Source organism: Corapipo altera, unplaced genomic scaffold (assembly GCF_003945725.1).
Source record: "Corapipo altera isolate COAL_440 unplaced genomic scaffold, ASM394572v1 93, whole genome shotgun sequence".
NCBI classification, from domain to species: Eukaryota; Metazoa; Chordata; class Aves; order Passeriformes; family Pipridae; genus Corapipo; species Corapipo altera.
In genome coordinates this window covers 1,119,420-1,138,208 of record NW_020885000.1, presented here as the reverse complement: position 1 = coordinate 1,138,208, position 18,789 = coordinate 1,119,420, and the positions used below count along the sequence as shown (strand labels likewise).

General features: G+C 46.1%; 1 protein-coding gene across 2 annotated transcripts; it reads left to right on the top strand.

Moving 5' to 3' along the window:
- Positions 1 to 3,410: 3,410 nt before the first annotated feature.
- Positions 3,411 to 16,394, top strand: LOC113958624 (ficolin-1-like). 2 transcript variants are annotated; one of them, XM_027667026.1, is made up of 9 exons: positions 3,411 to 3,536; positions 4,347 to 4,460; positions 6,164 to 6,217; positions 7,313 to 7,348; positions 7,981 to 8,016; positions 13,481 to 13,608; positions 14,024 to 14,153; positions 14,698 to 14,832; positions 15,716 to 16,394. In XM_027667026.1, exons 1-9 carry the CDS (start codon positions 3,458 to 3,460, stop codon positions 15,961 to 15,963), a joined length of 960 nt encoding a protein of 319 aa, XP_027522827.1. In that variant the 5' UTR covers positions 3,411 to 3,457; the 3' UTR covers positions 15,964 to 16,394. The 2 variants fall into 2 exon arrangements, with proteins under 2 accessions (XP_027522827.1, XP_027522826.1); XM_027667025.1 differs by lacking the exon at positions 6,164 to 6,217 and having other exon boundaries at positions 3,416 to 3,536.
- The last annotated feature ends 2,395 nt before the right edge of the window (positions 16,395 to 18,789 follow it).

The window sequence follows — 18,789 nt, the reverse complement described above, 5'->3', positions numbered from 1 at the left end:
TGTAGAAAGATGTGTGTCTCGGTTCATGGCATGCCAGTGCATGGGAGCTCATGCTCCCAGGATGCTTCAGACCAGGTATTACATACCACAATGCGTCTTGATATGGGTGGGTAAGTTTGGAAAAGAAGGTGAGAGTTACCTTATTTTGAGCTATCTTCTCTACATTGAAGCATTCCTGGGAAGCTGAATTTACATAACCACAGAATTTTTTGAAATTTATTTGTTCTGAAGTTCCCTACAAAACTGTGATACTGAGGAAAAAAATAAAGAAGTTTTAGAAACATAACATCATGTTTTCAGAATCACATTTGTTCTCTGCTGGTGTTGCAAAATGTGGAATATGTTAAGATTATTTACGTCAGGATGTTTTTGATGTAGGATCTTTCTATACTTTCAAGCCTAATCAGGAAGACAGGAGACCTAATCAGGGGAACAGGCAGCATCCCTTAGTCAAGGACATCCTGGAACTCGCAAACTTTAAGGATATAGCAAATCAAGATGAAATTAGGAAATCACTGTACCCCAAAATCGATGTATGGAAATGTGGGGAAGGAGACCCTAGACACAGGCTGAAAGTGGGTGGTCTGTGTTCATGAAGCACTGCACTGCATGGCTGCCAGTACTAAGAAATGCTACAGCTTGCACCAGCTGGGAAAAGCTGGCTTTGTTCTGCCCAGTAGGAAGAGTCTGTGGGTCAAGAGCAGTGAAACCAGCAGCCTGAGTTCCTCACAGCCAGGAGCTTCCCTTGAAGCTGCCCTGGAATGCAGAGTGAAGCAATGTAACATATGAAACCCAAAGTGTGAGCTGGGCAACACTGCATTTCCGCTTCATGGCAAGAATAATTCTAACTGCCTAGAAATTCAACCTATGCTCTTTTGGAGCTTCTGGGTCTTGCAACAGATTTCGTGGTAGGGAGAAGGGAAATGAGCGGTAGGGTTCTTATTGCCAAGGGGCTCTAGCACCCAAAGGTGATATGTGTTCACAAAATGAAGAAGCAGAAAGGAATAAACAAGGGACATTTTCTGAAAAAAATTCTGCTATCTTAGCTTGGGCAAATGTCTCCACCACAGATACTGAGATTGGTTATGGGATGAAGAAATCCTACCTTGGAAATGTAAGTGTTCATCAAAGAAGAAAACCTGAAAAACTTCGTTATTCACACATAATATTTATAAGAGCTGTGAATAGGCCAAGCCAGAAGAACATCTTTCTTTTTTGCTTTGGATGATGACCTTATCCTTGCAGGCTGACACTACTCCTTTCCCAGCATGACTAGTCTCCAAAGCACAAGAAAGCTCCCCTTGAGTACCCGTAATGGTGCCAAATCTCATGCAAACTTTTATTTTACATTCCTTAAAGTGAGGTTTGTCAGAGTTTACCTCCCACCTCCCAGTGCCCATCATCTATCCTTCTTGCAGCTTTAGGACTTGCATGGCAATGTCCTGAGGTTACCATAGAGCAGAGGGGTTTGCTGCTTGTTTTTTCTGTAGTTACAACTTTCGCTCTCTGTCCATCCTCCCTGCAAAACTCCAGCAATCTGGTGGAAGTGGAGACCTAGGACTCCACTAGAAACCAGGATTCCACCTACACGTTTGCATTAATCAGTGCTAATTCCCCTGTTAAACACAGTTATGATGCTCCCACATGAACTTTTTGAAGCTCTTTATGCCTTCTGATTTCCTAAGCTGATTTCTTAGGGATTTATACATGAGTTCAATTCTGGGAATTTCATTCTTGGCACTTATGTCTGTAGAGGTGAACTGACTGGTCACAATGTTCAGAGGTGCTTCCCATTCACCTGGTGTGCTTAGAATTCTTTTCTCATCCTCAATTGACCCTTGAATTTCAAGGCTCATAGGGGGATTTTCCCAGGGCTCAAGAAAGAATGTAAATATACAAAAGAATTTCTGATGTTATAAATGATCAGCCCTCTGCAATCTTTACCGGGTGCTGGGATGAGAAAAAGCAATTAAGGACATACTGATCACTGGGCTAATTTCAAAATCTACCCTCGGGAGTCTGACCTACTTTGGACTGAGCTTTTTCATTGGTAGTTTCCTCTCTGCTTCCAAGTAAAAGTAGCTGCATCGACAAGGACAGTGCTGCTCTCTGAGATGAAAGTGGGGAGAAAATGGTGTTCCACAGGCTGGATGCACCTAGCTGTTACCACTGAATGCATCAGTGGTGAGCAGACACATCACAGCTGTCCCCATAATGCACATCTCAGCCCAAACCAGAGCTGGATCCTCCTGATGGAAAAACTGGGTAAAGCTGGGCAAACCCATTCTTAAGTTTGGGGGTTTTTATATTATTTTTTAATTGGGACAGATTTAGCCTCAAGCCCTTGAGAGACTATAACAACGGGGTAATCTGCAAGGCCTTTGCTTTTATGGAATGATTTACCAAAGGGAACAGCTGAAGGCAAATGTTTTTGCCTCTAGATAATTGGAACAAGGTATTGCAGCTTTTTCCATACACAGAGCAGAGGCACTGGGCATGAGAAAGCTTCTCAGTGCTTGGGGCTGGCTCTACTTCTCCTTCACCTGCCTCTTGGTCCATCCCAAATGGGCAGCACGGGCTGTACAGATGAGAAAAGAGAGGTGTACAAGTTCCCAGTCACCCTAGAGTTGCTCTGCACAGATCTCTCCCTCCCTAGCACCTGCTAACCCGTTTTCTCTTTCCTTCTGGAAGGCTTCCTTCTGAAGGAAGAAAGATGATGATCTAATTTCATCCCAGGAACTGCATATGTAGCATATTGGACCTCTAGTAACGCTGCCACAAATGAGCAGAGCACAGCAACAAGAAAGCAAACAAGAGATTCTGCTTGATAATAGAATGGAAAGGTGGGGGGGAAAATTCAAATATGCTCCGCCTACCTACCCTTTCCTGGATGCACAGAGTGTGAATTCCATGACACTCATGGTTCATGGATAAACAGAAGCCTCCCTTTGAAGGGTTGGGAAGTGGTGCTGCACTGGTGGGCAGGCAGTGCTGCAGTGTGAGCCAGGCTCTGTACTTCTTTCTGCCTCTGGCCTGAGCTGACCTTGGGTTTTTTACTCCCAGTGACTCATTTTCCCCATCTACATAGTAAGTTCTGCTATTCACAAAGGGTAGCAGGCAGGATGAGGAAGGATGTCTACACTTAGCTAAACCAGTTTTTGCAGTTTCATTTTCTCTAGAAACACAGTATGAAAAGGGAAAGCCATCCAGAATTTTAACAGGGCAGAGGTGAGGCAGTGGGGGCAGCTGGGCAAGATTTTTCCAAACGGACTCGTGGAAAGTGGCTTATCAGGGAAACAGCTTGAGACCTAGCCAGGCCCCAGTGGGCAAGTGCAGAGGTGGAGCTTATACTGGAGCTCTTTGTTAGATATAAAAGGCTTAGATGGGTCAGTGCTGACCACAGTCCCTGGGAGGTGGCTGAGAGAAACTGTGCAGAGAGCAGAGAGCAGCGCTGGCCATGGGGAGGGCAGCTCCAGCCCTCCTGTTACTGCTCAGTCTGACAACGACTATTTGTGATGCTGAGGACACCTGCTCAGGTGAGTGGAGCACAAATATTACTGCCGTCCCACTTCTCCCTATAAGAGAACGACCTTGAGGGGGGAGAAGAGGCATATGATTTTTTCCTTCTATGCTTTTTTAAATTCAACTGCAAGTGGGAGGAGGGGGAGGCTGAAGTCTCAGCAACCACTTAACAAAGAAACCTCCAATTAAAGATGTAACATCCTTCCCCAGTCACCAGCGGGACCTCTAGGAACAGGCTGTCCCTGTTGATATTTTCCATCCTGGTTAAGGGTTTTTTCAGTGGTACCTTGGCACAGTTACCAAAGGATGCAGAACAATACAGAGTATTGGTGGATGCCTGCTGGGTGCTAGGCACCCTGGAAGCCTGGGGATGCTGCTCAATGCAGTGTTCTGTCTGTATTCCTCATGAAGGCCATAGGGGCAATTTCAAACTGACCTGCCATCAGGAAATTTAGAAGAACGCTTACAGTCCACAGATCCATCAGTGTCACTTACTCCGTTGTTAATACCCCGTTGGTGCACCTCTCAGGTTTTGTTTTATTAAGCTGCAGTATATTTGTCAGGCAATGTCATATACATTTCATATATATCAGCCTCTTCTCCTACTGAACTCTCCTGAGGCAAGAGAGATTCAGAGTCTGGCTCCTCTAATATGTGAGATCTTCAATGCCATTCATATAACAGCTGTTAATTCACGCAACACCTCCAATTTTCCAGTCATTGCTTTTGATTGAGTTGTTCTTCAACTTCAGAGTGTTTGGCTTCCTCTCCAAAATGTTTCAGAACCCTAATAATCTCCACAAATACTATCTTCATTTCCTCAGAGGTGAGAATAGTGGGACTGGGTGATGCTGACCGACTTGCCATTCTCCAAGGATGCCCAGGTATCCCAGGTGTGTCTGGCCCAAAAGGAGAACCAGGTCTCCCAGGAAAAAAAGGTGAGACCCCTGTCTTGGTTTAATGAGACTGAAAGTGTTTTGCTAAGAAGGGTGAGTTATGAGGTAGACCAAACCCCTCTCTCTCAGCAATTGTAAATCTGAAATTAAGAGGTTCTAATCGAGGAAGTATGGAATAAAAAGAAAAGTAACAACCCTTTATTAAAGGATATATGTGTATTGGCAAAAGCAGCAAAAGAACACAAAAAAACTAAACAGTCATCCTGTACCCAAAAGTCTCCTTCAAAAAAGGAAACAGTTTGATACTCCTCTGTCCTCCAGCGCGAATCTAATCACGGTTGGCAGGAGCGCTGTTGGATCCTGGAGGAGCAGAGTCTGCACTGCTCAGTGTTGGACAGCATGGGGCGCTTTTTGGCTCTGGTGGTCGCTGTGTGGGGGCCCCGGATCACGGGAGAAACCAAAAAATGGAGGTTTTTCTCCCCCACTAAGGATGGGAAGGGGAAGAGGGGAAAGAAGGGCGGTTTCCTTCCCACTAAACTCACGCTGTCTGTGACTGGCTGTGGTCAGGGCTCCACTTTTTTCATCGATGAGCACAAACTCCCTGATGAATTCTGAGCAGATTCAGGCTGGAGACAGGGCAGCGTGCAGGCAAGCCGAGGCCAGAGAGCAGCCAGATGACCATGTCGAGAGCAAGACGGCCTCGGAGCTTTTCACACAGACACACACACACGCCCTTGCCATTAAGGCAGAAGAGTCAAGTGCCTCTTTTCAAAGAGAGGAGGGGAGGAAAAACTCCTTCCCCCCAACCTCCCCCCCCCTCCCCACACACACCCCCCAGCCTTAGAGAAAGCTATCAGCCTCAAATGTAGGTCTACCAGCTAGTTCTTTTGTATAGTCAATTAATCCTTCCGCCTCCCTTGTTCAACACCTTTTACAGTGGGACAGGTGAAAGGAAAATTTCTGCTTGGATTTTTAGAACAAATAAACCTATGACACTCCTAAAGCCAATGATGAGAACTGTGATATGGGGCGGCATTTTTGCTTTAAGTAGGAGAAGTCAGATGAGGCTGCAGCAGTGGCAGCCTTTGCACTGGCTGCTGTTAGCAACTGGAGAATCAAATAGGAGTGGAAAACAACACCAAGTAGACATGTGCTGGTACACATGGAATCACCTTTTTCTTCCCTGAGCCCTGTCACAAGTCTGAAAGTCATAAAGTGATCCTGGGGTGCTAAGTGTCATAATTCATTTGTTTCTTTGCAACAAAGTAATCCATTTATTCTCTGTGTCTGTATTGAACACTTTGGATGGGAGGGAGGCTGTGATGTTCCTGCATGTTTCCTGGGGAATAGTTTGAGAACTGTACTGGCATCCTCTACCCCAGGAAGCAAGGGAGATGGTGTTCCCTCAGGATTTTCATAGCTAACTCATGGAGAAGGTGAATCACATCAGCAGAGGGAGCATATCCACCAAATCCATGGACAGGCTCCACGATATAAAAAGTTCATAGAAATTTTTATGTGAACTGCAGATTAAGACTTAAACTGACAGTACCAGTGTAGTGAGGTTTCAGCAGAAGAAAAGGAGTAAGGTAAAAGAGTAAACTATGTTGCAAGTCTGAACGTAATTAACAAAACCCATCTCCCTTTCTTCTGTGAAAGCAAAGGTTCAGCTCTCCCAGATTTTGTGACCTCTCTCTTCTGGTCAGTTTGTAACGTGCACATAAAAAATGAGTCTTTCTTTGCAGGAGAAACGGGAGATCAGGGATTCCCTGGGAAAGCAGGACCACCTGGTGCAAAAGGTAATGCGTAACATATTCAGTTCTAATCCATAAATCTCCCTAAGCTCAGGACACGCATTGGGAGACTTGGTTGGCCATAGTCCAAGAAACAGCCCTGAAGTAGCATACTGAAAGCCTGATTTTGGGGTATGGCTATTGCATGGAGTGAGCACAGTGTCCTTGAGTGGAACCACAGCATAGAGGAAGATACTACTCTTCTAAGTTCACACTGATCCTTAACAGACTCCTAAAATCAGGCCTCTCCCCATTCCCCACTCCTACATTAACCTTCCTCCACCACAAAACAAACCTGCCCAAATACCCCACAGCTCTGAGAACTTTGAAACTCGCTGTAGAGCTTCGTCTCAGAGGCCTGAAGCAGAGGCATGATGCTCAGTGCTTCCAGCATCCTCCAGGCTTGGAGTCAGTGCTTGATGCCCACTTGATCAGAAGGATGTGATCAAACCACCAGGAAACATCCATCACAGGGTGAGATTTTCTTGTAATAGGATGAACCCCTGAAAAGAGGAACATGTCTGTTGAGAAACTGGCTTTCATCACCCAGGTTGTGCTTAGGATCTTCAGCAGGGCCTGTGTACTACAAATATTGAAAAAGTACCTCTTCTAAAGAAACGAGTACAAGGTAGCACCCAGGAACTGAGCACCAGTGCACTGACTAGCAGGGAAAATAGCTTGGCCAAATGCACCAAAGACTTGAACTGAAACTCTAGTAGGAGATGGACAAACCCACTGAAAAAGCAGCTATTGCACAAAATCTCAGAAGTGGCTGACTATAAACAGAAACCCCGCACAAAAAGTCACTGAAGTGGAACTGTGAATCCCCCATACACTTCAGGAGGTGGCACAGCAGTTCTCTCTTCCCTCTATCCTGATCTTCCTGCTGTATCCGAGAGATACTGCTGATCAAGAGAACAGCCAGACTGGCATGGCAGCGACACCTGGGATACTCAGTTGAGTACCGTATCTTTGCACCTCTTGACAGGTTCTCTTGTACATTTGGGACATATGGAGGGGCTGGAGCAGCCATCTGGGGAACCACAGTAATTCATTTACATTGCTCATATGTGATGAGCATTTCCCTCTTGTGTTTTGCAGGAACAGTTGGAGAGCCTGGTTTCCCAGGACTGAAAGGTAAATCATGCTGTGCTGAATTTAGCATGTGAGCTACTTTGTTAAACTTCCACCTTGTACTGTTCTGGAACAACACACCAGATGGGAGCAATTATAGAGAAATGGAAGTACCCCACTAGAGCTCTTTGGTAACAGCTGTGCCCCATCATAGGCTCAGCCCCGGCCCAGGTGCTGTGGGCAAGACCCCTCCCAAACCAGCTGTTCATCAACAAGTGCTGCCCTCAGCTCCAGCACCTGGTGCTGCTACCTGGCACCATCAGCTTGTGTACCACCTAGCAGCCACCCCATTTACTCTTGGGCAACCTGCAGAGCTGCTTCCAGTGTCTCGGTGTGCTGGGTGTCATAGGGGTAGTTTCAGGGGTCTATGACTTGAGTTCCCACATGCCCCCCTGTGCTTTCCTGAGTCTGTGCAGATGGGCAGGTGGGTCTCCTCTGGTGGACCTGGGAGCAGCTCCTGCCTGGTTTTTCCATGCCTTTCTCCATGCTTAGCACAGATGAGCCAAGACCTTTCCCTAATATCACAGCTCTCCAGTGCAGCTACATTTGTCTAAGCAAATGATGCCAACTGCTAGGGGAGGGGAGTGCTGAGTGTGGAAGTCGAAGAAAAATTGGTGGTGTTGTTTGTCCAACAGGAACAAAAGGAGAGCCTGGATTTCCAGAAATATGGGGTGAGTTTCATCCTAGGTCTTCATGCCACTATCAGCTTTGCAGAGTGGACATTGGTGGACTACTTACACCAGAAATCAGGACAGGACAGAGATAAGAAAAAATTCAGAGTGACATTAAAGGACGGAGTAAGAAAATATCACAGTTAACCCGTTTGCTTCTCACAGGTACATGCAGCTTCTGTGGGTCTATTTTGTACTCCAGCCTGGCCAGGAAAGTCATGTCCTCTGAGCACTACTCGGGTCTCCTGTCCTCTGTGTGGGAGAGATAGACCTGGAGGAGGTCTAAGTTTCTTGGAGCTTCAGTGTCCTGGTTTCCAAGATGAAACCATTGGAAAGAGCCGTATGGACATGTAGCTACTTAAAAGGCAGTTATACCCCTCCACTTGCTGGAGTGGGAAGTTTCCGTAGATGGGGAGTTCACATGTGTGGTAGTGATCAGATTAACCTGATCACTGGGAAAAAAAGGGAAAAAGAAAACAAAGAAGCTTCTTTTGGCCCATCTGACTCCATGAGCTAAAAGCAGAGCTACAACCTGCTCTGGCTAAAATTGGGTGTTGCGTGGCCACAATCACATCCAGGGGCTCAGGCAGATCAGAGCTGCTGTAACACCTGAGGGACTGGGATGCCACTGAACAGCCCCTTGCTGCCCCAGGCACTTATGGCTTATTAAAGTAAAAAATAAGCATGCAACCCGGCTGCATGGATTTCCAACAACCAAATCCATTTATTAGAAGAAAACAGCACCTTTCATACCTTCGGATAACACGTGATTCACCTAGCCAACCACCATGGGACTCACACTGCCCATGTGTGTCAGAATATACTTTGGAAACTACCAATCCCAAGATGCATCACCCAGCATCCCTGAAACATGTTTCCTACATCTCCCCCGACTTTAATATTTAAGGTGAATCATAGAACAGTGCAAATAATAGAACAGTACATTTTTTTTAAAAAAATGTAAAAATGTAAAACCTTTAACAATTACCATAGTATCACAATGACCCAGCTCACTGCTTACTTTGGTTCTTCAACAAACTTACTTTTTTATTAGAAATTTTCTCTTTAACCTTTTGAACCTGTTTAATATGAACATGAACTGTTATTTTCCTAAGGAGTATAACACAACTGGGATAAACAACAACTTTATTGATATGAGGGTTTTGGCATTACCGGGGAGTACTTATGTAACCTTTATCTCAGGGTTTATGTAGAAAAGGGAAAACTCAACTCTATTTCAACAACAGGGTAAACGTCATGAACTGAATTCTTCTAGCGTGACCGTGTGGCTGAGGTAACGTTACCCTTTTAAGGTTTAGTCTTTAAAGTGCTTATACACTCACACAACTCTCTTTCATTCACTCACGCACACACACAGGTGGCCACTGCACCCATTCCTCACATGCACATCCATGGCTTTTAGCAAAACTGTATTTTGCCACACTGGTAATTTTCACAGTTAACAGTAGTAAACATCAAATGGTAAACATCAACTATCAAATGGTAAACATCAGGTGTGCATCTCTATCTGCAGATTCTTCGCTCTGTATTACTCTGGTTCTTGTTGCTGCTGTGAGGGTGTACCTATGTAGGGTCTGACACACCTGGAGAGAATCCATTTTAGTTCTTTACCTGTAGATATACTAACATATCCCCTTCCCCACGTCACGAGATCCACCAGTCCCACCCATTGCCCTGAGATTAAATCTTTTATCATGACCAGTGGTCTGAGAGAGGAGAATGCCTGAGGTCTGTGCTGTCTCTCATACCTGCTTTTCTCAGCACTGTCACAATTTAAAAAATTTATGACATATGCTGCTTTCCACAGACACTCCTGTGGGCTACAGATAGACTCCCCTTTTCTTTTGTCTTTTTAGCATGTCCTTTAGGGTACAGTGTGCTCTCTCTACCATGGCCTGTCCTGTGGGTGAATGCAGTATGCCTGTGGAGTGAGAGATCTCCCAGTCTGTCAGGAAAGTTTTGACTTTTGCTGAAGTGTATGCTGGGCCGTTGTCAGTTTTTATCCTTTTTGGTGTCCCTAGCGTTGCAAAGCAGCTAAGCCAGTGCCTTATTATGTCCCTGCCTTTTCTCTAGTGTGTGCAGTGGCAGTTATGTATTTGGAGTGCGTGTCGACTGCAACGTGAACGTATTTCATCCAATCAAACTCTGGTATGCGTGTAACATCTGTCTGCCATACCTCATTAGCTATTAGTCCCCTAGGGTTAACTCCTTCCTGGGATGGCATTGGATTTATTTTCTAGCAGTCTGGACATGACAAACTATGTCTCGAGTCTGATTGATGGTAATTTGAAATTGTCTCTTCAGAGAACGTGCGTTCTGGTGGAAAAAGGAATGAGACAATTTAGCCTGCTCAAGCATTCTAGGCACTGTTGTGAACCTAGCTGCTGCATCTGCCCTTTGGTTCCCTTCTCCTACGGGCTCCAGCATTTCCGTGTGTGATCTAACATGCATTATGTAAAAATCAAACCTTCTGTGATTGACAAGAACCCATACAGCACGTATTTCAACGAGTAAATATGGGTTTGCAACATCCCGAAGGAAGGAAGCCTTGAGATGTGAAACCAAACCTGCTGCATAATAAGAGTCATTAACAGTATTAATAGGTTGATCTGAAAAGAATTCCAAGGCAATGCAAACAGCTGCAAGTTCTAGGACCTGTACAGAACCATGGTTTATGGTCTGTACCTCCTGTTCCCACTGTCCTGTAGCAGGGTGTACCCATGTCTCTGCAGCATTTTTGGACCGCCCTGATGTGTCAGTAAAGACCGTGAGGCCTTTTACTGGCTGATATTGGCATCTGGTTGTGGCTTTTAAGGGTAAGTTGCCCAAACCCTGTGTTTAGGGTAGTGAATGGGAATGTCACCATCATAGCCTGCCAAGGCAGCTTGGAATCCAGTGTCTTCAGCCAGCAGCCAGTCGAGGCTGTCCTTCATCACCGGGATGTAGATGATCGATGGATCCTGTCCGTCCAGCTCCTGTAGCCATCCTCTGCCTATAATGACAAGCTTGACAAATATTTGTTAGTTGTCCACACAGTTTTAGGCAGTGAATGGGGCAGAAACAGCCACTCCAGGATCCTCAGTGGATCCAGTTCAGTTTGGTCCCACTGAAACAAAACTGCAAATGGTTGGAACCTGCTAGGAACAAGGACAAGGCAGATTTGAAGTTCAGGATTTCTCCTTCTGCCTTGTCTGCTCTTGATTGCCTTAGAACATGTCTGTAACGCCTGCTTTGCCTCCATAGTCAGAGATCGACTAGATGTCAAGTCTGGATTGCCTTTCAACAGTTAAAACAAGGGGTGCAGCTCCTCTGTGGTCAAGCCTAAAATAGGCCTTAGCCAGCTGATGGCTCCTAAAAGTTTCTGCAATTTGTTTAAGGTTAAAGTGTCCTTTACCTTAATCTGAAGTGGCTGGGGCGAGATCTCCTGCTGTGTGATCCTCCATCCAAGGTAGATCCAGGGCTGAGATCGTTGGATCTTCTCTGGAGCGACCTGCAACCCTGCTTCTTGGACAGCATTAGTCAGAGCAGTAATAACAGTTTGTAACTCAGTTTCTTTGGCAAGAGACACAAGGCTTCTGTATCCCTTTCTATGTCCCGGGAAACCGAATTCCCCACGCCTTTTTACCTTTTCTCTTACCACTTTCGTCTCACGTACGTTTTCTCGCCACTCGCTTTTTTCACCAATTCGTTTCGGCTTTCGGTCTTACCGCTTCTCGGCTTTTCGCTGCCTTGGTTTTTGGTGGTTTCGTTTCTCACCGCTTCTCTCGGCTCGCGTTCACTGCTGCTTTCTCGGCTTTTCTTCTCCACATCCTCTTGGTTTTTTGTTCTCCGCCACTCTTCCCCTGGCACGTGCACTTTCAATTTTTTCGAGTTCGGTTCAGTTCTGTGTCCTTCAGCCACGTTCTGCACTGAAGTCTGTTTTTTTTCTCGGTATGCGTCCCTGAGCCCTAAAACGAGCTAGTGGCAAACACACTCACAATTTTCCTTGCTGCAAGGTAGTCTATGTTTCCCTGTTACAGGGAGAAGCCCTCACATTTAGGGCGCCATGTATGGCTTATTAATATAATAAATAAGCAGGTGACCTGGCTGCATGGATTTCCAACAACCAAATCCATTTATTAGAAGAAAACAGCACCTTTTATACCTTCGGATGACATGTGATTTGCCTAGCCACCACCATGGGACTCACACTGCCCATGTGTGTATGCTTTGGAAACTACCAATCCCAAGATGCATCACCCACCATCCCCGAAACACATTTCCTACAGGCACTCCTCTGCCCTTTTATGTTTACTGGGCATGTAAAACATTTGACTAATAAGGAAAAGGCCAAGTCCAGGACCAGACCTCCATTAGGATGGACACACATGCCCACAAGACAGCCTGGTACAGCTGTGCATCCATGCATCAGACAGCACACTGGGTCACCTGCACCACCAGCACCACCATCTGAGATCATCTCCCAAAACTTTCCCTATGACAGATACAAATGTAGGTGTAGGTTGGGTTGTCTAATAGGGACCATTCCAGTCACTTGTGAATCTGAGATTCTGTTAGCAGATGTGGTTTGGGGAAGGAAAAAAAAAATATTCATAATATGTACATATATGTATACATATATATTATATATATATATTCAGAAGTGTTTTCTGTCTTGGGGAAACCTCAGTGTGGCCTTTCAGTACTTAAAAGGTGCTTATAAAAATGCTGGAGAGTGACTTTTTACATGGGCATTTACAGGACAAGGGGAAATGATTTAAAATTAAAAGAGGAGAGATTCAGATTAGATATTAGGAGGAAATTCTTCACTCGAAACTATTTGAGTAGGGTGGTGAGGCACTAGCACAGGTTGCCCAAAGAAGCAGTGGCTGCTCCCTCCCTGGAAGAGTTCAAGGCCAGGCTGGATTGAGTTTGGAACAACCTGGTTTAGTGGAAGGTATCCCCTCCACCCCCATGGCATGGGGGTGGAACAAAACGACCTTTAGGTTCCTTCCAACCCAAAACAGTCTGTGATTCTATGATTCAATCCACAGAGGATGATCTGAACGCTGTTCACCGCTGCATCCCAGGGAGCTCTTTCTCTGTATCCCTACTCCTTTCCTGACAACTCCACATACATTCTCTGTGTCCTCCAAACATTTTGGAGTCTGGACAAATTCCTTCTCACAGCAGTTCCATCACCCAGACCCCCAAGAGAGTCATTGTGAATGAGAGAACTCTGAGCACCTTAGACAATCTCTTGGAAGGTGCCCATCTCCCCTGCAATATATGGACTCAGAAATCATGGCAGGGTTTAGTTCCCAACAGCCACATGCCAGGGTCCTGCAGTGTTAAGAGCTAGCTGAGTGCTGAAGGGCTTCAAGCCTCGAGGCTGGTGTGCTCCCTGGATGCAGTGAGCACATTACAACTCCTTCCACTTGATCTCTTTCTCTGATTTGCACAGAACCCAGGAATTGCAAAGAACTGTTGGGCAAAGGGAAGATCTTGAGCGGCTGGTACACCATCTACCCCCAAGGCTGCAATGCTACAGCTGTCTTCTGCGACATGGACACAGATGGTGGGGGATGGATTGTGAGTAGGATGAGAGAGGGAGGTTTTTATGTTCAAATAGTGATTTTTGTTAAGGCTGCAAATGGTGGCTTCAAAGTAGAAACAAACGGGAGGAAAACACAGACTGAGCAGACAGCTGAGGTTCACATCAGCAAGCCAGTGTGAGTCCCTGTGTGGATGCAGGAGAATCTCCCAGGAGTTGTCTCTGGGAGCAGACTCTGGCCACTCCCTGCTTAAATCAGCAAATCATTTCCTCCTCATTTCCAAGGGCAGATGGAGGACATCCCTTACTGAGGGATCCCTTACTGACTCTTATGAGGTTTGCTCCCCAGAGACCCGCAGGAGTGTCCTGATGCAGGGGGCTGTGTACCTTAAGTGCTGTGTACGCTTTGGGTGAGGGATGAGCTGGTGTGGTTGAGGGTCTCCTTTCCTGTAGGTTTTCCAGAGGCGCTGGGACGGGTCAGTGAAATTCTTACGAGACTGGGATTCATACAAACGAGGCTTTGGCAATCAGCTGACAGAGTTCTGGATGGGGAACGACAACATCCACTTCCTCACCTCGCTGGGTAAGGTCTGCCTTTGTCCCAGGCTGGGGCCAAGAGAGTACAACGCCTGTACCACATTGGATCATTAAAGACCTCTGAGCTTCTTGCATCCATTTGATGCCCCCCACTGTTAATCCCAATGTAGGTTCTTGCAGACTATTACATACAGGAAATTGTATTCTTAAAAACAAACAAACAAACAAGTATTCTAGAAAGAGAATGAGCTGGCTGCACGATTTATCCTGGAGACAGGCCAAAACATTTTCCTACTGAAACTGGTTATCCTTCATGTTGTCCACACGAAGGTTTTGAAGTCTGTATGCAGGAGTCCTGGGCATGTAGCTTTCAGTGTTCATGACCACCCACCATCATATCTGAAAAGGTGCTTCCCAAGAAAACCATCACATGTAGAGGAGGTTCTGTGGGAATATTAAATAAAACATAATTTCTGAAGTAGTGGAAGCTCCTCTCAAGATAGCTCACGGCTCATTAAAACCCCCACCCTGACATCCAGGGATGTATCCACCATAAGCTCTGCACCACTGCTGCCAACCTTCTCTTCTAGGACCCTGTGAACTCCGCATTGACCTGAGAGACTTTGAGAACAACTACTATTTTGCCAAGTATGCTTCGTTCAGAGTTTTGGGAGAGTCTGAGAAATACAGACTAGTTCTAGGGGATTTCCTTGGTGGAAATGCCGGTAAGTTTGAAGCAGCTCTCTGGGAAAGTCTGTTTTACTAGAGCATTTCAGAAGTGCTCGGCATCTATAATGCAGAGCTGAATCATGCAAACTCCTTGTACCAGCTACATTTTAAAACAGTTTTTTAAAACTGGCCATGGTACCTCTAGTGCATGACCTCTAGGTGCAGGGAAGGAAAGAGACGCCCATCACAGAGATGTGACCCAGAGCATTACCTACAAGCCCAGCCACAGGGTTTAACAGAAAGTGTGGAGCCTGGTCCTGAGCAGCACCCAATCCAACTGACCTTCCCAACAGCTCTGTAGCAGCCAGGTCAAGTTCTGCTTTTGATTACTTTGGCAGGAAATATTTGACCAGAAAGTTTGGCATTTCCAGGGCTGGGGTGCTGTTCAGCTGTTGCAGCAACAGCACTGCATCCTCTTAATACCTGATGTTTTGCTTTTCTTTAAAAAGCAACCAAATTCTCTTCAAAATTCAATATCCCTCACAAAAGAATGAGTGAAATCAACACCCGAGAGACCAGTGCACTGCATTTATGTGGCTTTTTACACTGCAATTCTGTCTAGTATTTCAGACACCAGTGTGTCTGCAGAGAACCTGAACAGTGCAAGAGAAGCGACACCTATGTACATGGGAGGAGAATCTGACCCATTTGATTCACAGGCATAGACAAATTGTCTGTGTGTTTTGGCAGAGCTCAGGATACTTCTTTTGTCCAGAACCAAGGAAGAAACCTGGGCAACTGGGGCAAGATTACAGCGGGATTTAAAAAATTTGCCTTGCACCCAGCAAGGGCCACTGGTGCCCAGCAAAGTTGCACAGGCACATCAAGGTCCTGTTTGTGATCCTTACTGCAGTAACTGTGAATGTGTGTTCTCTGCAGGAGACTCTTTATCATACCACGGGGACATGCCATTTTCAACAACAGATCAGGACAATGACATGAGCTCCTTTAACTGTGCCACAGAATACAAAGGAGCGTGGTGGTACAATGACTGTCATTACTCAAACCTGAATGGGATGTACTGGATGGGTGTGCATGGGAGCTACGCTGATGGTATCAACTGGAAGACAGGCAAAGAATACCACTACTCCTACAAGCGAACAGAAATGAAATTCAGGCCAGTCTAATATGGTGAGAGGGTACCTGACTAGCACCAAGAGGTGCCACTCACCAGCCAAGAGAAGACAGAAAACATAAAGTTTGAGAACAAAAATAGACCAGGAAGGATATTATAGGTTGTGCCTTCTATGTAGAACAGACTTTTTGAGGCCAGAAGAGATCAGTACTTTTTTGAGCTCCCATAAGCACCAGACTCTCACCCTGACTACCTCCAGCAGCCACACCGATGTTGAGCTCAAGCATCTTTTTCTGAAAAGTGCTTTACTTTGATTTAAAGACCAAGTGATGAGTGAGGCCAATGCATCTGAGTAAAGCTCTCTGATATTATTACCCTAAACGTAATTACTGGTAATTTTCAGTCTAATCCATGTATATGAAGCCTCCAATATTCTTGCAGCCTCTTTCTGTTGGACCCAAGACTCATCTGAAAGGCACTGAATTCCTGCAGGCTGTGATGGAGCCGTGATGTAGAACAGCATGGAAAGGACTGTCAGCATCACCCCTTCCCTCCTCAAGTGCTCCAAAGCCTCATGTGGGACCTCAGTTGCTGGAACCACAGCAGAGTTGATCAGCACTTCCCACCACAACACAGCTGCAGTTGGCCCAAAGGCCAGTTTCAGCCACTCTACCAGGGCAGGTTTCTTGATCTCATTTGCCCCTGAGGACCAATAACTCTATGCAAAAGTCTGTGGTGGTACCAAGACACTACAGCAGGTACCAGTGTTTTCCATTTCACCACTTCTCTCCCCCACAAGAGCTCCATTTTAGTTTTCTCCCGCTACCAATCTGATTGGCATACCCTCAGCAGGAGCAAGGTCCCACATCATCCAGCTGTATGTCATTCATCAGCTTCTGATACTGTTGTCCAGGAGTAGCTTCTCAGAGAGGCCCAGGGTGCTGCCACGACAGCTCTAGAGATCCACAGACTCCTCTGCAGAGAGGTACCAGCAGGTGCTTACAGCCTGGGCTTTAACCTAGCTAAAAGTGCTAAATCCCCTCTCTTTGCTATCCTCTAGCTTCTCTTTTTACTACACAGAAACTGTCAACATTTAAATTTTGTTTGTGAAGGACACTGGTGTCTGAGGGATTAAGAGAACACCAAGAGCAGTTTACCCAAACTCTATGGGAATATCTATTTGATATTCCCATACCCCGATATGACTCCATAGAGGAAATATTCAGGTATGACAAGCCATCAGCAGTGCTAGGTGAGGATCTTGCTGCAGAGTGAAATTATCCTGAGTCCTTATGCTAGTTTTGGCTGGGGTAGAATTCATATTCTTCACAGTGGCAAGTATGGGGCTGTGTTTTGGATTTGTGCTGAAGACGATGATAATATAAAGATGTTGATATTATTGCTAAGCAGGGCTTACACAAAGTCGAGGCCTTTTCTTCTTCTCGTGGCAAGGAATCTGGGAGGAGACACAGCTGGGACAGCTGACCAAAGGGATATTCCACACCATATGACATCATGCTCGGCATATAAAGTGGGGGAGAAGAAGGAGAATGGGGGGACATATGGACTGATGGTATTCGTCTTCCCAAGTAGCCACTACACGTGATGGGGCCCTGTTCTCCTGGAGGTGGCTGAACACCTGTCTGCTCGTGGAAGCATAATTCCTTGTTTTGCTTTGCTTTGTTTGTGTATGCAGCTTTTGCTTTCCCTATTAAACTGTTTTTATCTCTACCCATGTTTTCTAGCTTCTTCTCTTCTGATTCTCTCCCTGATCCCACTTGTAGGGGAGTGAGCAAGCTGCTGAGTGGGGCTTAGTTGCTGGCTGGGGTTAAAGCACAACAGTCCCCTAAGCTGGCATAGTAAGGCATGGGCTGGTACTGCAGCCCCTCCAGCATGAGTCCCAACCACTCCAATGAACAGGAATCCTCCCTGTGCTGATGTAGGCATGTGGGGGAGAGGGTTATAGAATCAGAAAATGGTCTGGGTTGGAAGGGACCTTAAAGAGCATCTAGTTTCACCTGCCCTGCCATGGGCGGGGATGTCATCCACCAGATCAGATTGTTCAGGTCTCCATGCAACCTGGCCTTGAACAATTCCAGTGATGAGGCACCACACCTGCAGCAGTCACTGAGTCGGCTTGCACTAACTCCAGCCAGGAAGAACTAAATTCAGGATCCAGTTCCCCAGATACCTGTGCATACAGAGCTCCCACCTTTCCTCAAGAGAAGGGTTCTGATTCCTCCATGACCTCTCACACCTGACCAGTGAGGGGAGAGGCAGGAAACAGACTTGAGATGTTCCCTCAACTGGCAGGACACCATCTAATCCTTCTTGCTTCCTTTCCTCTTGCCAAGGGTCCCCAGAAGAAAAGCAGAATAGCCCCAGTCACTCTGTGACTGATTCTGGCCACTGATCATCTCAGAGCTTTTTCTCTGTCTTGGAAAGCTCATAGATACTGTTTGCATCTTGTGTTTGAAACCCCTTTTCTGCTTGTTAGTAGACCCATAATGGGCCAACCACGAAGCCCAGAAATGACAATGTCCCTGGAGCTTTCTCCAGACATTTCCCTTGCTGCAAATGACAACCGAGTCTGTGAGAGTCACCAGGAGCAGCCTGAGACAGGCTATGGGGTCTGGGAAGAGGACTTAGTTTCTACCACATAATGGAGCCAGACACACACTGAGAGGCTGGAAGCATCTCTGATGGCTTGTTGATGCACAACCATCTGAAAGCAAAAGCAGGGCCAAACCGGTCCTCTCAGGGCCCACCCAGTCCAGCCTCCTGGCAAGATTGAGACTGCCTCAAGCAGTAGCCTCGTGCATTGCCAGGAATGTGGGAAGACTCAGCAGCCCAAACCACCCATGAGATTACTGCAGGA

What these genes read in the sequence shown, in the direction of transcription:
- LOC113958624 (XM_027667026.1), top strand. Translation starts at nt 3,458, where the DNA reads ATGGGGAGGGCAGCTCCAGCCCTCCTGTTACTGCTCAGTCTGACAACG. An exon ending in TGCTGAGGACACCTGCTCAG is followed by an intron (nt 3,537 to 4,346) that starts GTGAGTGGAGCA and finishes TCATTTCCTCAG; the next exon opens with AGGTGAGAATAGTGGGACTG. An exon ending in TGGTTTCCCAGGACTGAAAG is followed by an intron (nt 7,349 to 7,980) that starts GTAAATCATGCT and finishes TTTGTCCAACAG; the next exon opens with GAACAAAAGGAGAGCCTGGA.